Genomic DNA, 16,173 nt, shown 5'->3' on the forward strand with positions numbered 1-16,173 from the left:
AGTCAGAAGGCCGGATGTGAGGAAGACGACACGAGACCGGTTTACGTCGGGAAGACATGCAAATTCGCCAACGTGGAGTGAGGCCTTCGCAGTTTGGGCTGGAACGTGCGGTACACTGGTGTCTCTCTCCATGGATGGCTGGATCTCAGACACATTAACACTGTCTGGCATTGACTTACACCCATGAGACCTCCCCCCAACGCACACGTATGCACACGTCTGAGCATCATCCTTCTGCTCCAATACACCCGCTGCCCTTCGGGATGGGTCTTATTTTTGGGGGCGACTTTTTGGCTTTGTGTGTGTGTGTGTGTGTGTGTGTGTGTGTGGTAGAGAGCGTGTCCACGTGAAAGTTGTTACCTTGCGTGGGGTTGTGACTCTCCCAGAAGCGCTTCAGCAGCTCCTGGAGGCTGATGTATTTCGGGGAGAATACCACCCTCACTACCTCGGCATGTCCTGTCAGACCTGAAGGAAACACACACACACGCACACCTGCATGAATAGCGTTATTCTTCTGATGACTGACCGACCCGCTGTCACCATTGTGGCCTCGGCTCCCAGAAGCTAATCGGGAGCGTCGTCTTTTTGGACGAAACCCCGAAGGAATGTTCCTGCACGAGTCCTGTCAGTGAGCACATGTGTAGCCATCGGGTCCAAAGAGAGCAGTGTTATTGCTTTGGGCACAATGGGAGAAAAAGTCAACCGCAGCCAGAGCAAGATGAAATAGTGGAGGTTGGAGCTACCAAAGGCACACAGACAGTCGCTCCTGTCTGCAGCTGCCAGGACCACAAAGCTTCAACAAACCGCCCCCAGGCATTCTCAAGCTGAGGGCTACGATGGGGCCTCGTGAAGGTGCATCTGCTCAGACACATTTACAGCGGAGAGAGTACACTAACACATTTCACCGCAGGTACAGGCCGGCAATAAATACGGATACGGAAGTCGTTTGGGGGCTCGATTCACACACGCACCAGAGACCTGATCTTAAATAACCCAAAAAACAAATCGCAGAACTATAAAAAGTCCTCTAGGACCAGACCGGGTGTCAGATGGTCTTTGTCCAACTGGTTGAAGTCTATTCAGAGCTGAAATGTGCAAAAACATTGCGCCCGTCTGTCATGCGAGCGGAAGGAGAAGGCGATCCTGGGATGATGGCATGAGATGTCAGGAGGAGAGGGAAGAAGGTGACATTGAGGACGCCCGTCTGCGCCGGCCAATGCCGGAATGGTCACAGAAAGTCAGGAAATCCTGGCAGGTCTGCAGGTGATTACCTTTCGCAGCCTGAGCAGGAACTGTTTGCCGCTGGGGGTTTGTAAAGCTTTCCTAAATTTGGTTTTCTGTTATGGTTGGTGAATTGTGTTTTATTTGAGCCTGCCAAGAGGAGAATTTCTGCCCCAAATAAAGGCTCTATCTATCCATTTATCTGAGTAAGCATCCATGAGACCACACAACTGAGCTGATTACTTCAGGGAGGAAATCAGGAAGAGCACGTAACTGTAAAAATGAAAAGTATTCACACTCAGTAGTTGGAGGAGTGTGGGCCTTGTTGCAGAATGGTGAATAGCAACATTCATTCTTTGACATATTCTAAAAGGACACATTCCAGGGAAAGCATCGTCTTCATGGGTCGCCGCAGCCTCTCACCTCCCTCCATCCAAACCCATTATCTGCATCTTCTTCTCTCACATCAACTAACTTCAAGTCCTCTTTCCCTCCATTTGTAAACCTTCTCTGTCTGGCAGTTCCAACCTCGGCATTCCTTCTACCAAAATCTTCCCCATCCCTCCTCTGTCCATGTCCAAACCCTTCTCACTCTCCAGAACATCTAAATCGTCGGACTCCTGATTCCTGGTCCTATCCATCCTCCAGCTCTGCTTCCTGTCCTCAGTGCCTCTGTCTCTGAATCGTACCGCATCGCTGGTCTTAAAACAGGACTGAAACCAGTGAGTGAAATGGTCACAGAGGTGGGAGGGAGTTTGCCTGAACATAAACTTGGTGTTGGAAGATCAGGCTGACAGCAGAGATGTTGGTTTTAAGAGTCCACTGTTGTCTTCCTAGGATTCCTCTCTGCCGCGGTCCTGTCCGTCAGGGCTTGCAGACCCATCTCCAATAGCGGGCATCGCCAAGGGGCCAAATGTTCGCTTCAAGCTCTGCTGTTTGCACAAATGCTTTCCCTCACTGTGTCAAGCAACCTGTGAGATCCCGAACCTAATGACTGCCTCTTTGCCATTTCTAAAATGTTAGTATTTTGTAATAAATGGCGCCATTTATAAGTGCAGACAGCGCTGTCAGGGCCGCTGCAGTGTGATGCTGTAGAATATGCTGACGTATCCAGTTTCACAAACACCCGTGTCCCGCTCTCCATAACTTCTTCTGTCCGAGCTCCAGGGTGTGCAGACTGAAGGTTTCAAGTTATTATTAATAAGACGACCACTAATCGTGTCTTTAACAGGAGGACGCAAAGGCTCCTACATCCAGCAGGAGCCTTTGTCGGATCTTTGGGCTGTAGAGGAAGAGGCTCTCCAGATGTTCACAGCACTGGTCTTACCTCGGGCACAGTTCCTCGGTTCAGTTAGAGACCAGCGTACAGCTGATGAGACCGGCTGGGGCTCACGTGGACACAATGTGCATTGGCCCACATTGGGCTCAGTTTTGTTTTTTTTTTCACAGCTAATCTGATATTTTAAGCAAAACCGACATAAATTAGATAGAATGGGTCCGGATTGAAAATGCTTATTGATGAGATAATGTTCATTTCTGAGACGGGCGTCCTCTCAGGATCAATATAACTATACCTAACCTCTCCTTTGTCACCGATCCACGAAACTGCCCGTCCTTCCACCCTCTCCTGGCTTCGCTGACAGTTCCATCAACCCCTTCATTCCGTCTATCTATCCGTCTGTCTCTCTGACTGTTCTGCACTGGCTGTGTTGACAGCTCCTCGGTCTAATGCCATCACAGTGTTCTGCTCCGTCATGGGCACTGAAGCAACACCTACACTCCCCCTCAGCCAGTGGACAGGTGAGCATTGTTCCTCATCGCTCTGTCCCTCTCAAATTTTCTTTCCCACCGAAAGTTTATTTGACTCGTTCCCTCGCTCGCCACGGTTCTCCATCTTTGTTTTCTCCTCGTCCGTCCTTCTCCGCTGCTGTTTTCTTTCATAGTTTTCATCTCGGCGTTGACGGCAGAAGAAACATACACTCCTTTGAAAGGCTGTGCTCAGAATACCTGCCGGTCATAAGTTTCACGCCCCCCCCCCCCCCCCCCCCCCCCCCCCCCCCCCCCCCCCCCCCCCCCCCCCCCCATGTCTTGCGTGCACCTCGACTTTCCGCATTTCAGCAACGATGTGCTGGCTGAAAATCGAGAGCTGTGCGCGCACACAGGACTGAAACATAACTGTGCGTCTTCATTTGAATTATACATCAACGCCCTACATGAATCTATTAAGAGTCTTTTGATGGGGAAAATTGAAAGGAACCAATCCAGAGATGTGGACAGGTAGCCAAAGATTTCCAAACACTTTGAAATCAAATGTAGTGAATTTAGGACTGGTTTCTCCAGCGAACTGTTTGCCAAATGATAGTCTCAGGGAATGAATCCCATTTATGGCACATTATACACAGTAACCTCTGCTGAAAAACGCTGCAGTACAGCACAGCACAGAGCCCAATCCTTACAAGTAGGTCATGGGTGGGTGGGGATGGGGGGGCAGCCCATCTGGAGCAGCGCATTCGGAGAAGTTGACTGCAGATGAAGGAAGGCTGAGAGAGGATGGGAGAGCTCTACTTAAAACATGCTATCAGATGGTTTCTTTTTTCCTTTGCATATTCTGGTCTTTGAACCCTGACTGATCTCAAAGCGGAGTGTCCTGCCAACTTCAACTGCTCAAAGGGAATTGAGTGTGATTGGTCAATATGAATGAAAATACAGAAGGTGTGCAAACATCAAAATGACCTAGTAAGTGCACACGCACACACACGCACACACACACACACACACACACACACACACACACACGGGAAACGTGCATTACCTGAGCAGACCTCTTCGTATGTCGGGTTAGGTGTAAAGCCCCCAGCGTAGCCCGCCTGCGTAGAGAAGACTCCTGAAAGCCTCCAGAAAAGCCTCTCGGCTCCCCAGAAACATCCCATACCTGCAGATCGGCAAACATCAATTGTCTGTTAATACAGCGCGATGAATTCCATTTTGCTTCATTTTGAAATTGAAGACATGATTGTACCAAACATGATGGTCTCCATGCCTTCCGGGAAAGGCTCAATAGTCGGATTCCCAGTGACTGCGTGCCTGTCTGAGAGAGGAAACAGCACGTGGAGGAGAAACCTTTTCCGAACAATGTACTTTGGCATTAGCAATTATACTTTGAAGAGACCCGACGGAGGCTTCGACCGAGCCTTGTAAGTCATCATTTCATTACGGGTCAAACAGGGGGGGCAGATCAACTTCAGTTGTCTCTGTGCAGAGAGACATGTATGATATTACACCCCTTTGATCAGCGTTCTACCCGCCCGGTCTTGCCTTAAATACCAACAAATAGAAAACACAGTTAATTATGTGATTTCTTTGACGTACTGTGCTAAACCTATCACGCCGGGTGTGTGCAGAGCCAACCACTATGAAGTGGAGAATCTTCCCCACATCATGAATAACACAGAATGTAAAAACAACAACAAAAAGAAAACATAGTGTTGGGTAAGGGGATGAAGGGGGGCTACTGACAACTGTGCTGCATGGAATTAACACGTTAAACAGGAAGCCAGAGTGTCTAGCTGTGTATATAGGTGTGCATGTGTGTCTGTGTTGTCCACAGATAAGTGAGGAGGATTAGGGTTTAAGAAGACTGAGGTGACTTAGCGCACAAATCTCTACTAAGCAAGGCTGGTTTGTACTGCAACCACTAATATTAGTCTGCAGATAAACGGGCCACAGGGTACACTATGAGCTTAGGCACACACCGATAATGGACGCTTACACTGAGGTCAACGTGCACTGGCTCCCCAGCCAATCTGAGATGTGGTTAGTGACACTGTCTTCAACATATGCGCTCTGAGGTCCAGCAGGCTTTAATGGAGATTCGCTAAATGATGCCTTTCATTAACCACTGGGTAAGAGTCATGTGTTGCCTGCGTTCTATTCAAGATTGACCGATTAGAGTGAAAGGCGGCTCAGTGGCGCGGCGGCTTGTGCCGCGCAGCAAGAAGGTCTCTGGTTAGACTCCATGTGTGGAGTCTCCATGTCTCTGCGTGTCTGCAAGGGTCTCCTGAGGTTCCTCTCGCAGTCCAAAAACACGAGAAGACCCGAAAATGCCTTATAGTGTGAGTGCGAGGTTGAAATGTTGTATGTCTCTATATGATGTGTGAATGAGGGAGTGAACGGTTGACCGCCTTGATATGGCGGGAGAACGGGTGAGTGACATACGATGAACGAGCGAGTCAACGGCTGGATGTCTCAACCGGCGAGCAGCCGATGCTGAACCCCGCCTATTGTCCAACGCCAGCTGAGATAGGCTCCGGCGGCCTCGGGACCCCGAGTCCAGGACAATTGGTATTGATGATAAATTAATGAATGAGTGATTAGACTGAACACAATAAAAAGAAAGAAAAACAGTACCTCAGCTGATAATGACTGTAAGGCCACTGTAAGGCAACAATGTGACATCTCACCATGTTTGTGCGCACTAGCAGATTGGAGTTGTATAAGGGGCACCTGATGTGTTGGGAGCCTGGCTGCCCTCGCACAGGCCACTCCTGCCCTCCTGTTGTGCAGCAGTTCTGTCTTTTAACAGCGGGTCGTATCGCTCTGCCAGGTCATATTCACGGGCGCAGTCTGCTGCAGGAAGTACTGGCAAAAACTATTCCTGTTAAAGATGCTAACTCAAGGTGGTAGTAAGAGTGGAAGAAATCTTCACCCTCCCTCCGCTTGCACTCTTGTCTTCTGTTTCTGGCCACAGTGATAAAAAGTAGTGAAGGTGCCAAATCACTCGGTGAAAGAGGGGCTAGTGTGTGATGGCGGGGGAGGAGTGGGAGGAGGAGAGATAAGCCTGCCAAAACAATAAAAGGAGTAAATAGCCAGTGAGAAGCAACAGATGAGGGTATAACAGAGAGGCAGAGAAGGATTGTTTTGGCTTTCAGATTGCCATGCCTTTGGGCGCAACATAAAAAGATATGACACTCGGTCCAAAGATGAATGCAGGGAAAACAAACAAGCAAGCAAATAAACAAACAAATAAACAAACAAATTTAAAAGAATAAGAGGCCAAAGCGAGGACGGCCAAAGATTCGCTGATACGGATCTAGAGAAGACAACTCGGACAACTCCCTGCCCTCTCTGCACCCGCTCCGAATCTACGGTCCACTTTCCCGTCATGCCTCGCTCTCTCCTCGCAAACACGCGCCGCTTGCATGCACACGAGCGTGCAATCGGCCAGCCCATCGCTCGCAGACCAACCTCTGCTTTGGGTATTTTTTCCCATGGAGCAGCTGGCAGAGGTCCAGATGGTGCCAGGCTTGCTCCTTTCAGTGTGCCTAGCCCAGCGGCCCCCCCACACTCCCCTCCGTCCGACCTCCTCCTCCCCGCCAGCCCTGCACTCACACCCCATTCTGCCAGAGTATTTCCTGACCTAACACACACAGGCACCAAGAAAGAAACTGGCTGAATACCCTCACTGTGCTGCCTGGCTCCCCCACCAAGAGAAAATAACAGACAACGAAAAAACGAGGCAATGAGGGAAACGGACCGGGCTCACAAAAGACGAAACCGGACCGATTATGGGGAAAAGGATTCGCGCGAAGGAATGTTCCGACTCGGACGAGATATGGGCGTAATTTCTTTTGTTGGCGTCCGTCGTGTAGGCTATCCGAAAGGCTATTCGGTGCGGCAGGAGTCAAAGCGGAATACGTCGGTCACCTTTTGTTGCTTTTAGTCTGGTGATCGTAGGCGGCTGGACCAGAACCAAAACATCGCGCCCGGTGTCTCGCTTCTCTCTGTATCATGGTTACATCACTCAAGGGTAAAACTATCCGGCACTTAGCGGATAATAAAGTCCAGTTTGATTTGTTTTCGTGGGCATCGAGGCTAAATCACCCTCCGTTTTTTTTTTTCACCCGTGGTCCCGTCTTTCTCGCCCGTAAAAAAAACAAAGTCCAGGCACTGCTGCCCCCTCACGCAGAAACACGGGAGCGGCGCTATCCCCGGATGCCAAAACCTGTGATGGAAAGGTCGATTTTCAGGCTGCTCTGCTTATTTCCTTCCAAAAATCCACTCTCTTCCTCTTCCCTCCCTCTTGCTATTCCTCTTCCTAGCCTCACACAGGTTGGCAACGAGTTAGGCACGAGTCGTCGGAGGAGGCTGTTGCTTTATACTGGTGCCAACTGCCCTCTGCTGTATGGGAGGATGGTTCAGGGCGAGGATGAGCGGGCTATTGGGAAGGAGGGGTGGAAAGAGGCAAGGTTGGAGGAAGGTGGTTAGGAAACAGAACGAGCTAAATTAAGAATACAATGTGGCTGCGGTGGCGTTATTAACACACATTGGTTTGACGCCTCTAGCATACATTGAAATGCGCCCTTTGTCGTAAGCCGGCGAAACTGTCTAGACTTTGGAAAGCGGCGGGTTCCAGCCATCCAGGGATTCCATACATTCCACATCCGGGCGACGGAGACAGTTGCTATGGGGAGGACTACTCGCTATACCACGTTGCCTCTAGCGAGATGGGAGGCACATTCTTTCAGGTGCAAACTAAAACATCTTCGGAGGCGGCAGCCACCTGGTCAGCTTAAATAAATAAATGCACCCTCTTTAAAAAATGAAGCCAAGGGCGTGTACCTTGTGATTTGTGAGCTCAGCTTTGAACGTATGCCAAACCATCGCGGTCCAAAATGAAATGGGTAACGTCTATTAAACGGTGATGCTTTTGAACGCTACAGCCGTGCTGTTATTGAGAAAAAGAACGCAGTTTGTACCCCCTCCTGGATTGTCATGGGTTTTAAAGCGCCGCGACTCAACAGCATGGCTCAGACTTCCACACACTGGAGAAAAAGGGAAGTCAATACACAGTCAGTCAGACAGCAAGGTGTGAACCACTGATTTACATTTCTCAGTTTGCTAATTTTAGGTTACCACTGTGGTTCTCCACTACAAATGCTCCAGTCGCCACCCATTTTTGAATGCATCCCCCCCCACACACACACACACATGTACACACTAGAAAAGTATGAGACAAAAATAGGAGTTTGATATGGCCGACAGACGGTCCGCCCTCCTCAACAGCAACTTCAAAATAACTGCTTCATGTTCACATTTCTCCAAATATTGTATGCAAAAACAACTTAGCCTAATATATAATATTCAAATAAATGATCATATTAATGTATCATAGTTTTTGACAGAGTCCCATCCTGAACCACCCAGCAGTTAAAATCATATCGCCAAAACCATTGGAGCGTTGATGTTTCGATTACCATGTACAGGCACTAATATCAGTACTATGCAAAAGTCCCAATCAGATTTCAGATCAGAGGAATAAACTATATATTTTTTAGCTGCAGAAGTGGTGCAATCGATTTGTGGGAGGAATAAATCTATAATTGATGTAAAATAAGGGCAGATTGTGCATTTTCAAAAAAACATTTTTTTACAAATTGCAACTGCAAAAGCCCAGCAGTTTGCTGGGATCTTGGTTTTCAAGTTGGAAAATCTGCGAGCAGACCACGGATCTCAGAGGAGCAGAAGAACCAGCGCGGGGAAAAACCCAAGAACACTGACCCGTGTCCTTTTAGAGTTCACAGAGCTTTACACAAAATAAATAAGGAGTTGTGTTTTTGATGCTCGTCTTTCTTTCTTCGTCCACACACATACATATGTCGAATAGCTTTTAACACCTTGCGAGCTTTAAAGTGCTTTTAAAGAGCAACTTTGGTTTAGCGTCTTGCCTGAGGACACTTCGGCATGCAGGCAGAAGGCAGGGATCAAACCGCCAACCTTCTGACTGGAGGGACGCCCCTGATGACAACTGCGCCACAGCTCAGGATACATAAATAAATGTACGTTGCGTGTAATAGGACTTTTTTATGGATAATTTTTGTCGGCATAAACAAGTTCAAACATTAGTACTCTACGATCCGGTTTCTCACCGTGGGGAGTGTAACACAAACGGACTGACATGAACCATATAAGAGATTCATTGCAAAGAACGCCAAAAATCTCCGGGTCGTTTCACAAGCTGGGATCGAGAATGAAATCAGCCCATTTGCAAGCACTTGAGTTTTTTTTTCCTCAACTCTGATCAAAGGCCGAATGCGAAACAACTGCAAATTAGGGAAGTCAACCCAGCATGGACTGTGGGAGAGAAAGAGAGAAAAGAGAGAACGTGTGGAGCTATTCGGAAGTGTAGAGCTACAACACCCAACTTTTTAATTGAAAACTTAACATGTTGGACCTAGCATTATACGCATCCCCGGGGATTTTGTCACAGGTGAACGAGCTCCAAACACAGGTGTTGACATACTCCAGATTCAAAGGTGACTTAAATAGAGAACGGGAGGCTGTCCCGGCCAACATTTGGTCTGTTTAAGCAGCGTGCACACAAAGGTAAGCGAAATGGGAGAACATTTTCTAGCCTTCAGGGTGTTCCAAGTACAGGTGGGATATTAGGTATTTGGTACTTATGGTCCCATTAAACCGAGATGTTGCCAGGTATGATAAAATTCACATCAGCAGCTTTTTCAGACTCCGTACAACCATACTGGTTACTGGAGAGGAGCTGCAAAGGTGGAACAATAGCTGCTTTTGGACACAACAGTTCTAAGAACTATTATTTTCCAGGAACTCCCCTGCTCCAGGGGGACCTTTCAGATTTGCAATCCCACAGGCAGTGAGGGAGCACGGTATGGCGCCGGTGTCTTCGACGTGCACCTTAAGCGCCACACTCCAAAACAAAAAATGATAGCTATCATGTACCACATGGTGGAAATAATAATCATGGACTATCAGATGAATTGAAGAGTTTTTATCTTTTCCCTGAACTGCTGTGGCAAGAGCAAACCCCGCACTTATTCAGGCCAAAATGCTTATGTTCCCCTGCGAGCGCTGGAAAAACCCTCTGTGGCTCTGCAGGCCAGAAGACCATGGACCTCCTTTCGCCTCCATTTCTTGCTTTATCCAATTTGTCGCAAGAAAGCAGCTGACCAGTGACCAGAGTGCTTTTTAAAAACATGGCGCTCTGCTGTCCTGGCAATGGTTGTGGCTTACACATTCCACTAATCACCAAGCACCTACGTCTTATGAGTTCCTATGGAGCCGTATAAAAGGCTCTGCCTTAGAGTAGGAGCTGAAAGAGTTCTAGGAGCTGAAGTCGGTGGTTCCTGGTTCCCATGCTGTCTGACTGCATGAAAAAATGGCCTAGTTCCGGTAAAGGTTCGAGGAAATGCAAAAAGTTACGAAACCGGCAAATGAAAATAGTGTAGCGGGTCACGAATGCTTTCTGTGGGATTTTGGGGCTGCTGGGAATTTTGTCGGTGTGGCTTTGGGTGCAAGGAATTCTGTTTTATTTTTACCTGGAATCGAGCGTAAACAGTTAGTTGTATTGCAGGCTTGTGTGGCGTGGTTGTGGCCAACAACAGCTATTGCTTATTAAACGGACGTTTTACCGTCAACCAAGTGTTTTCCCTGACTAAAACGCTACAATACAGACAATCACGCAGGCGTTTTAATGTCAAGACCCCCGACAACCAACCCGGCCCACTGGATCACGCTGCCGCACACAAGCAAAGCTCTTAGCCATGAAACCTTCCTTTGTGCAGTTTCTTCTTCCACCATTTGTGTACCGTTTTCTTCCTTCGGTGCACATCGGAAGTCCCAAACAGCAAGGGCATCTGGACAAACCGGTAATGAGGAAAACAACAAAGAAATAATTCAAAAAATATATCTTCACCGTGAAGCTGCTTCCAAGAGTTATAGTGAAGCATGTAACAGAGATTGATTCTGGTCAGCTGACCTCCCCCATCCTGTTTGGAAGAAATATTGGCAGTCTATCCTGCACTGCCTCAAAATAATAGCTACTGTGCTCCTACCATGTAGCAATCTGCCACTGGATCATTCTCGCCAAGGTCACGGAGTACATTATACAGGCTGGAGAGACGGCGAGAGAGAGGAAACCAAAGACTCCGAGACATCTTAACAATGAACGAGGAGCTTCCTGGACGAGGCCGGAGGGCCAGAAACAACTTTCAAAATAAATGATCCTCATTTTAGACGGGGGACAAATGCCTGCCTGCATGTACATGTACTGTGCAGGGCATATGAAGAGACAGTCTTCGCCATCCCTAAATCACTCATGCTTACTGGCCCACACCAGCAAACAGAGGCACGGTACACCAAGACACAACTCACACATATACACTCTAGAGCAACCCCATCCCCACCTAAGCTGCCCCCCGCGGTGAAAGGGGAGGAACAGATTTCTGCCATGCGGCGTCTCCGAGCTGCTCCGACAGACGGAGCAGGAACTTACGACGGGGCGGAGCCTTTCATGCGCATAATGCCCAGATGGGCCTCTGGACGCTGCGGCAAATGCTTCCTCCGATGCACTCATACCCGGCTCCCACGATGCACAGCGCGGACCATCCGGGCCGTCCCCCTCTCGAGCACCGCATTCAAGTCGCCTCCAGTTTCTGCCTTGTTACTTTTAGTAATAAGATGAAAAGTGAATGAAAGGCTGGACAAAGTAAGGCAATACACACCAGGAAGAAATGAGATTATCTGAAACTTTAGAAATGCAACTTGTCCAGAAAACATTGTCCTGTAAACAATCCTGCATAACAATGCTCTGCAGTATTTGGGGCGGACAGGCGCAGTATGCAATAGCCTCAAGTTACATAAACAAACTGCACCCACATCAGATAACAACAGTGTCCATATAATCACGTTTTAAGGAGTACCGTACACAAAATACATACATCACGGTTTGCGATCGACGAGCGCATCGGGTGCAGTTTACGCCATGACGTCCATTATGGCCTGCTTTGGCACAAACACTCCAGGATTCTTCAGTTCACCCATGAGGAACCTCTGAGTTTGAATCAAACCGCTGGCTGAAGGTCTGTGGCTCGTCCTTTCGGACGATACCAACCGGAAACCCAGTCGAACGTCAGTCGCCTGTGAAATGGCGTTCATCGGTGGCTCCAGCCGAAGCTTCGTAACTTGTAAAAGACCGGTTTGATTTACATAACAGGTAACACGTTTACGTTTTCGCTCATTCTCAATGCTGCCTATCCTGCACCCAGGGATGCTGGAGTCTATCCCAGCTATGATCGGGCGAGGGACGGGATTCGCCCCGGACCGGTCGATCACAGGGACACAAATGGAGACGAAAAACCATTCACACTTCTTCGCACGTGAACCTCCTGCATGCTTTTGGACTGTGGGAGGAACCCGTGCGGTTCCTGAGAGAACATGCTGACTCCACAGAGGCCCTCTTGTGGGAATCCAACTACAGACCTTCTGCGAAGCGCTTTGGCACCACCGTGCCCCCATCCTGATTTTTTTTTTAAATTCATAACATCACATTTGCATCATTTGGAGGTAAACAGAATAAAAACAAGAGGAAATTAGTTGCAGGAAAAAACAAAGAGAGTCTTGTTGGTTGCAGAGGCACACTGACCCAACTGCCACACTTGGAAAGCCTGGAAAGTTGCTTTTTTGGGTGGGGGGGGACAGCATCTTCATCACATCCTCCGTGTTTATCTACGGTTGGTGCATGGAAACCTACACACACACACACACACACACACACACACACACACACACACACACGCGAGAGAACCACGTGGTCGGATCCCGTCCGTGGACCTCAGCCGTTCTCCTTTTTACCTGCCACGGCCATTCTCTCGCTCCTCCCCCGCAGCGCGCAGTCCCTGCTCGGCGGCTTAGTCCAGCGGGACATGGCTGGAGCGGCGAACTGAGGCGGGCGGCTGGGACGCGTCTCACCGCGGGGACTGAGGGTGAGAGGGGGGAGGGAGGGAGGGAGGGAGGGAGGCAGGGGGTTGGGGGTGGGGAGGAGCGGCGGCGGCGAAAAAGCCATCGATATGAATATTCATCGTGCGTGGGCGACGCCGTGCGCGGCATAATAACTAGTCAAGAGGTTAATATGACTCTGGCACAAAAAAGCCCACGATGCATCGTGTGCAGGAGACAAATTCAATTTAAAGAAATATGCTATTAAATAAAATAAAATAAAATAAAGGCGCACGCGTTTTTTTGTTGTTTTTTAATGTTTGTTTGTTTTTTTTGCGGCGTGCGTGAATTTCGCGTCGGGTGGACCGCCAAGCGCGGCAGTGCATCCCGCATAATGCAAGTAGTACAAAACAATGCAAAGAAAAAAGCAACCTGGGATTTGCTGGGGATGAACATGACATGTTTAATATGGGAATATGCAAATCCATGCATTCAATGTGAATCATCGCGATTCCCCTTACAGATCTATAGAGTTTGACTTCTGGACGCAGGCCCTCCCTCCGAAGGCCTTTGTCCACACTCAGCTTTACAAACCGCCTGATGTGTTGAATATTCAGTGGGGCTTGGAAGTAATTAAAATTCATTCATTCATCCCGCACATACACAACCATTCACTCTGTCATTCACACGTCAAGGCCCCGATCAACCTCATGCATGTATTTTTGACTATGGAAGGAAACACAAACATGGAGACTTCTCACAAAAAGGCCTCTGTTGGAATCAAACTAGGAACCTTCTTGCCGCGAGGCCGAAGAACCTACAACTATTTGTAATTTTTGTCTCATATGATGTTCACGAGCCTGCCGCTGCACAGAGAACAACTGACCCACGACAGGGAGAGGTGGAGTAGACGGATCGCCGCAGGAGCCGATTCTTCGGTGAGAGCCGCTGAACCCAAACAGCAGGGAAGATGCCTGGCGGAGAAATGTAAAGGTGGCAAACAGAAAGTTTTCAGTATTTTTTTTTCCACTTTTTTCTTTTCCCCATTTTTAAGCTTTGTTATTGTCGCTGACTGGAGTGTCTGGTGTGGAGCGTACCGCAACAGCCGTTGCTGCCAGAGCTCAGAGGCCCGCCGTGCAAATAGTTTTTTATACCAGCCGTCCATGTCTGCTTTTTGTCACGCAGCGTCACAGGATTTAAGAAAAAAAAAGCAGCTTGTGCAGAGCACTTCTTAAAATTTCAATTTAAATCATATATTCTTGGTCGAATGCAAAAACAGTCTGGAAGTGTCCGTGCGAACACTATCCAAAATGGTGACGCCCAAAGTGAGTTGTAGGAATAAGACGAAAAACACTTATGACTATTAGAGGACCTCCAGTTTATGAACTGCGAGGGAAGTTACAGATATTAAGATATTAAATATCACTCTGATGTGTCAAAGCGATATTGAGGAACAATCTGATGTACATGTTGAACCGGAAGCATGCGTGTGGATACGTGGAGTCGCAATAACAACCGGTGGAAAGCATCTGCACCTGGAGGAATGCACCTTTTTCACATGTTCACACACACTCATCCAGCGATGGTGGCCGAGCTGCCTTGCAAGGCGCTGAGGTCAGAGGTCAGGAATTCACATTTTTGAATAGTCATAATTATATGGCCTGTCATTTAGAGGCTGGAATGGGCAGAATTAGGTTTCCGATTTGAGTGACGGCTAATGGCTGCGGTGGTTGGTGCCTCCGCCTTCTTGCAAAAAGGGCCCTGGTTGGATTCCTTTCTCTGTGGAGCCTCTTGTGTGGGTTTCTTTCGGGTTCTCCACTTTCCTCCCAGAGTCCAAAAGGTTCAGTGGAGTCCTGGTCTTCATCTCTTGCAGAAAAAGATAGCCCGGTCCTGTGAGGGTTTTTCCACCATTCCCAGCATATGTCGGCTTAGGTTTAAATGTCGCAAAGTGCGCATTTCAAGAGACAAGGAAGTCCTATCAACCAGTGGGACAGCAGTGTAACCCCACGAGTTCGTGCCAGGGTGGGATTGAGCCCTGCAAAGTTGATTCCCAGGAAAATCCCAGAGACACAAGCTTAAAACATCAGTTGACCAAAAAGCACTAGAAATCATGTAGTGAACACCAGAAGATGCATAAAACTCCCACTCGGTATCAGCCCCTCTCTTGGTCTCCAGCTCTTCTGATGATCTATTGCTGAATGTCAACAAAAAATACCCCAAATATTAACTGGAAGTGTTGTGCAAGGCTCAGAGGCTGAGGCAGCTCAGGTCACACTCGGGACGAGTTCCTCAATCTTCTTCGTGACAAAGTGAATCAATCTTAATGACGATTATTTACCTGTAGACGCTTAACGTATCCTTGTATACACTCTGAACCATTCAGTCCACAAGTGACAAAAAAAGATGGAGGGCATTGTTCCTGTACTAAGAGCCAGAATAACATCACATCCCGCTGCAACTCCCCCCTTCCCACTCTCTCTATCTTCCTCTTTCTCTCACTTATCTGCCAGGGAAATGAAGCTCAATCACCTGCGGAGGAGCTGAGGGCAGCACGGGGGACTTTGCAATGCAAATGCCAGGTAATTACCCGCGAGCTAGGGGAGTGGAAGCACACATGTGAAAATGGAGCAGGCGCTGGGGGGGGGCACAGAACGCCTAGTTCACATGCCTGTTGATGCCGGTGATTGTGGTGTTTTGGGTTATATGGGAGACGTGGGGGGAGAAGAATGGGAAGAGGGTTCTGGAAATGTGAGGGGAACCAGAGGAATGCATGGCAGAAGTATGAAGCATGTGGAGACCCTCCCCCCCCCAACACACACACACGTAGTGTCTTCCTCACGGTGGAGATTGAGTTTCGTTCAAAAAACAAAAATAAAAAAAAATCCAGGAAGTATAACGAGCTTTTGCAAGATACAACTTTTCAAAACTATTTGTGCCTGCACACGTGTGTCTGTCTCTTTATTGGTGTCTGTGGTAGTGTATGCGTGTCCATATGTCTATCAATGTGCGGCCAAGTTTCGTTGAATTTGTGGGATCTGCTCGCCATACATGAAGGACACGGTCTTTGTGCCTCCAAAACACTGCAAACCAGAGATTTGAGTGGTCGTTTTAAGGCCGGATATAGGATTGGGGTTGGGGGGCTATGACGAGGAGCTCAGCTGTCATGTAAAAGGTGATTATAAGGGGTGTGTGTGTTCCTCTAAATGG

At 48.3% G+C, this 16,173-nt stretch overlaps 1 protein-coding gene across 4 annotated transcripts in view; it reads right to left on the reverse strand.

Annotated features, from left to right (window-relative positions):
* The window catches only part of msrab (methionine sulfoxide reductase Ab), a 32,734-nt gene extending 19,745 nt beyond the window's left edge, over positions 1-12,989 (reverse strand). The window contains exons 1-5 of one of the 4 annotated variants that reach the window (XM_086154561.1): positions 6,925-6,944; positions 5,682-6,058; positions 4,241-4,309; positions 4,034-4,153; positions 361-465 (exon numbers count right to left, since the gene is read on the reverse strand). In XM_086154561.1, coding sequence (XP_086010687.1) covers positions 361-465; positions 4,034-4,153; positions 4,241-4,259 — 244 coding nt within the window. In that variant the 5' untranslated portion in view covers positions 4,260-4,309; positions 5,682-6,058; positions 6,925-6,944. Of the gene's footprint in view, positions 1-360; positions 466-4,033; positions 4,154-4,240; positions 4,310-5,681; positions 6,338-6,924; positions 7,282-12,882 lie in introns of those variants that run through there. The other 3 variants (XM_086154534.1, XM_086154543.1, XM_086154552.1) reach the window with 3 other exon arrangements.
* Between the last annotated feature and the right edge of the window lie 3,184 nt (positions 12,990-16,173).

This window comes from Fistularia commersonii, chromosome 1 (genome assembly GCF_037954325.1).
Source record: "Fistularia commersonii isolate RoL2024-O1a breed Wild chromosome 1, RoL_Fcom_v1.0, whole genome shotgun sequence".
Lineage (NCBI taxonomy): Eukaryota > Metazoa > Chordata > Actinopteri > Syngnathiformes > Fistulariidae > Fistularia > Fistularia commersonii.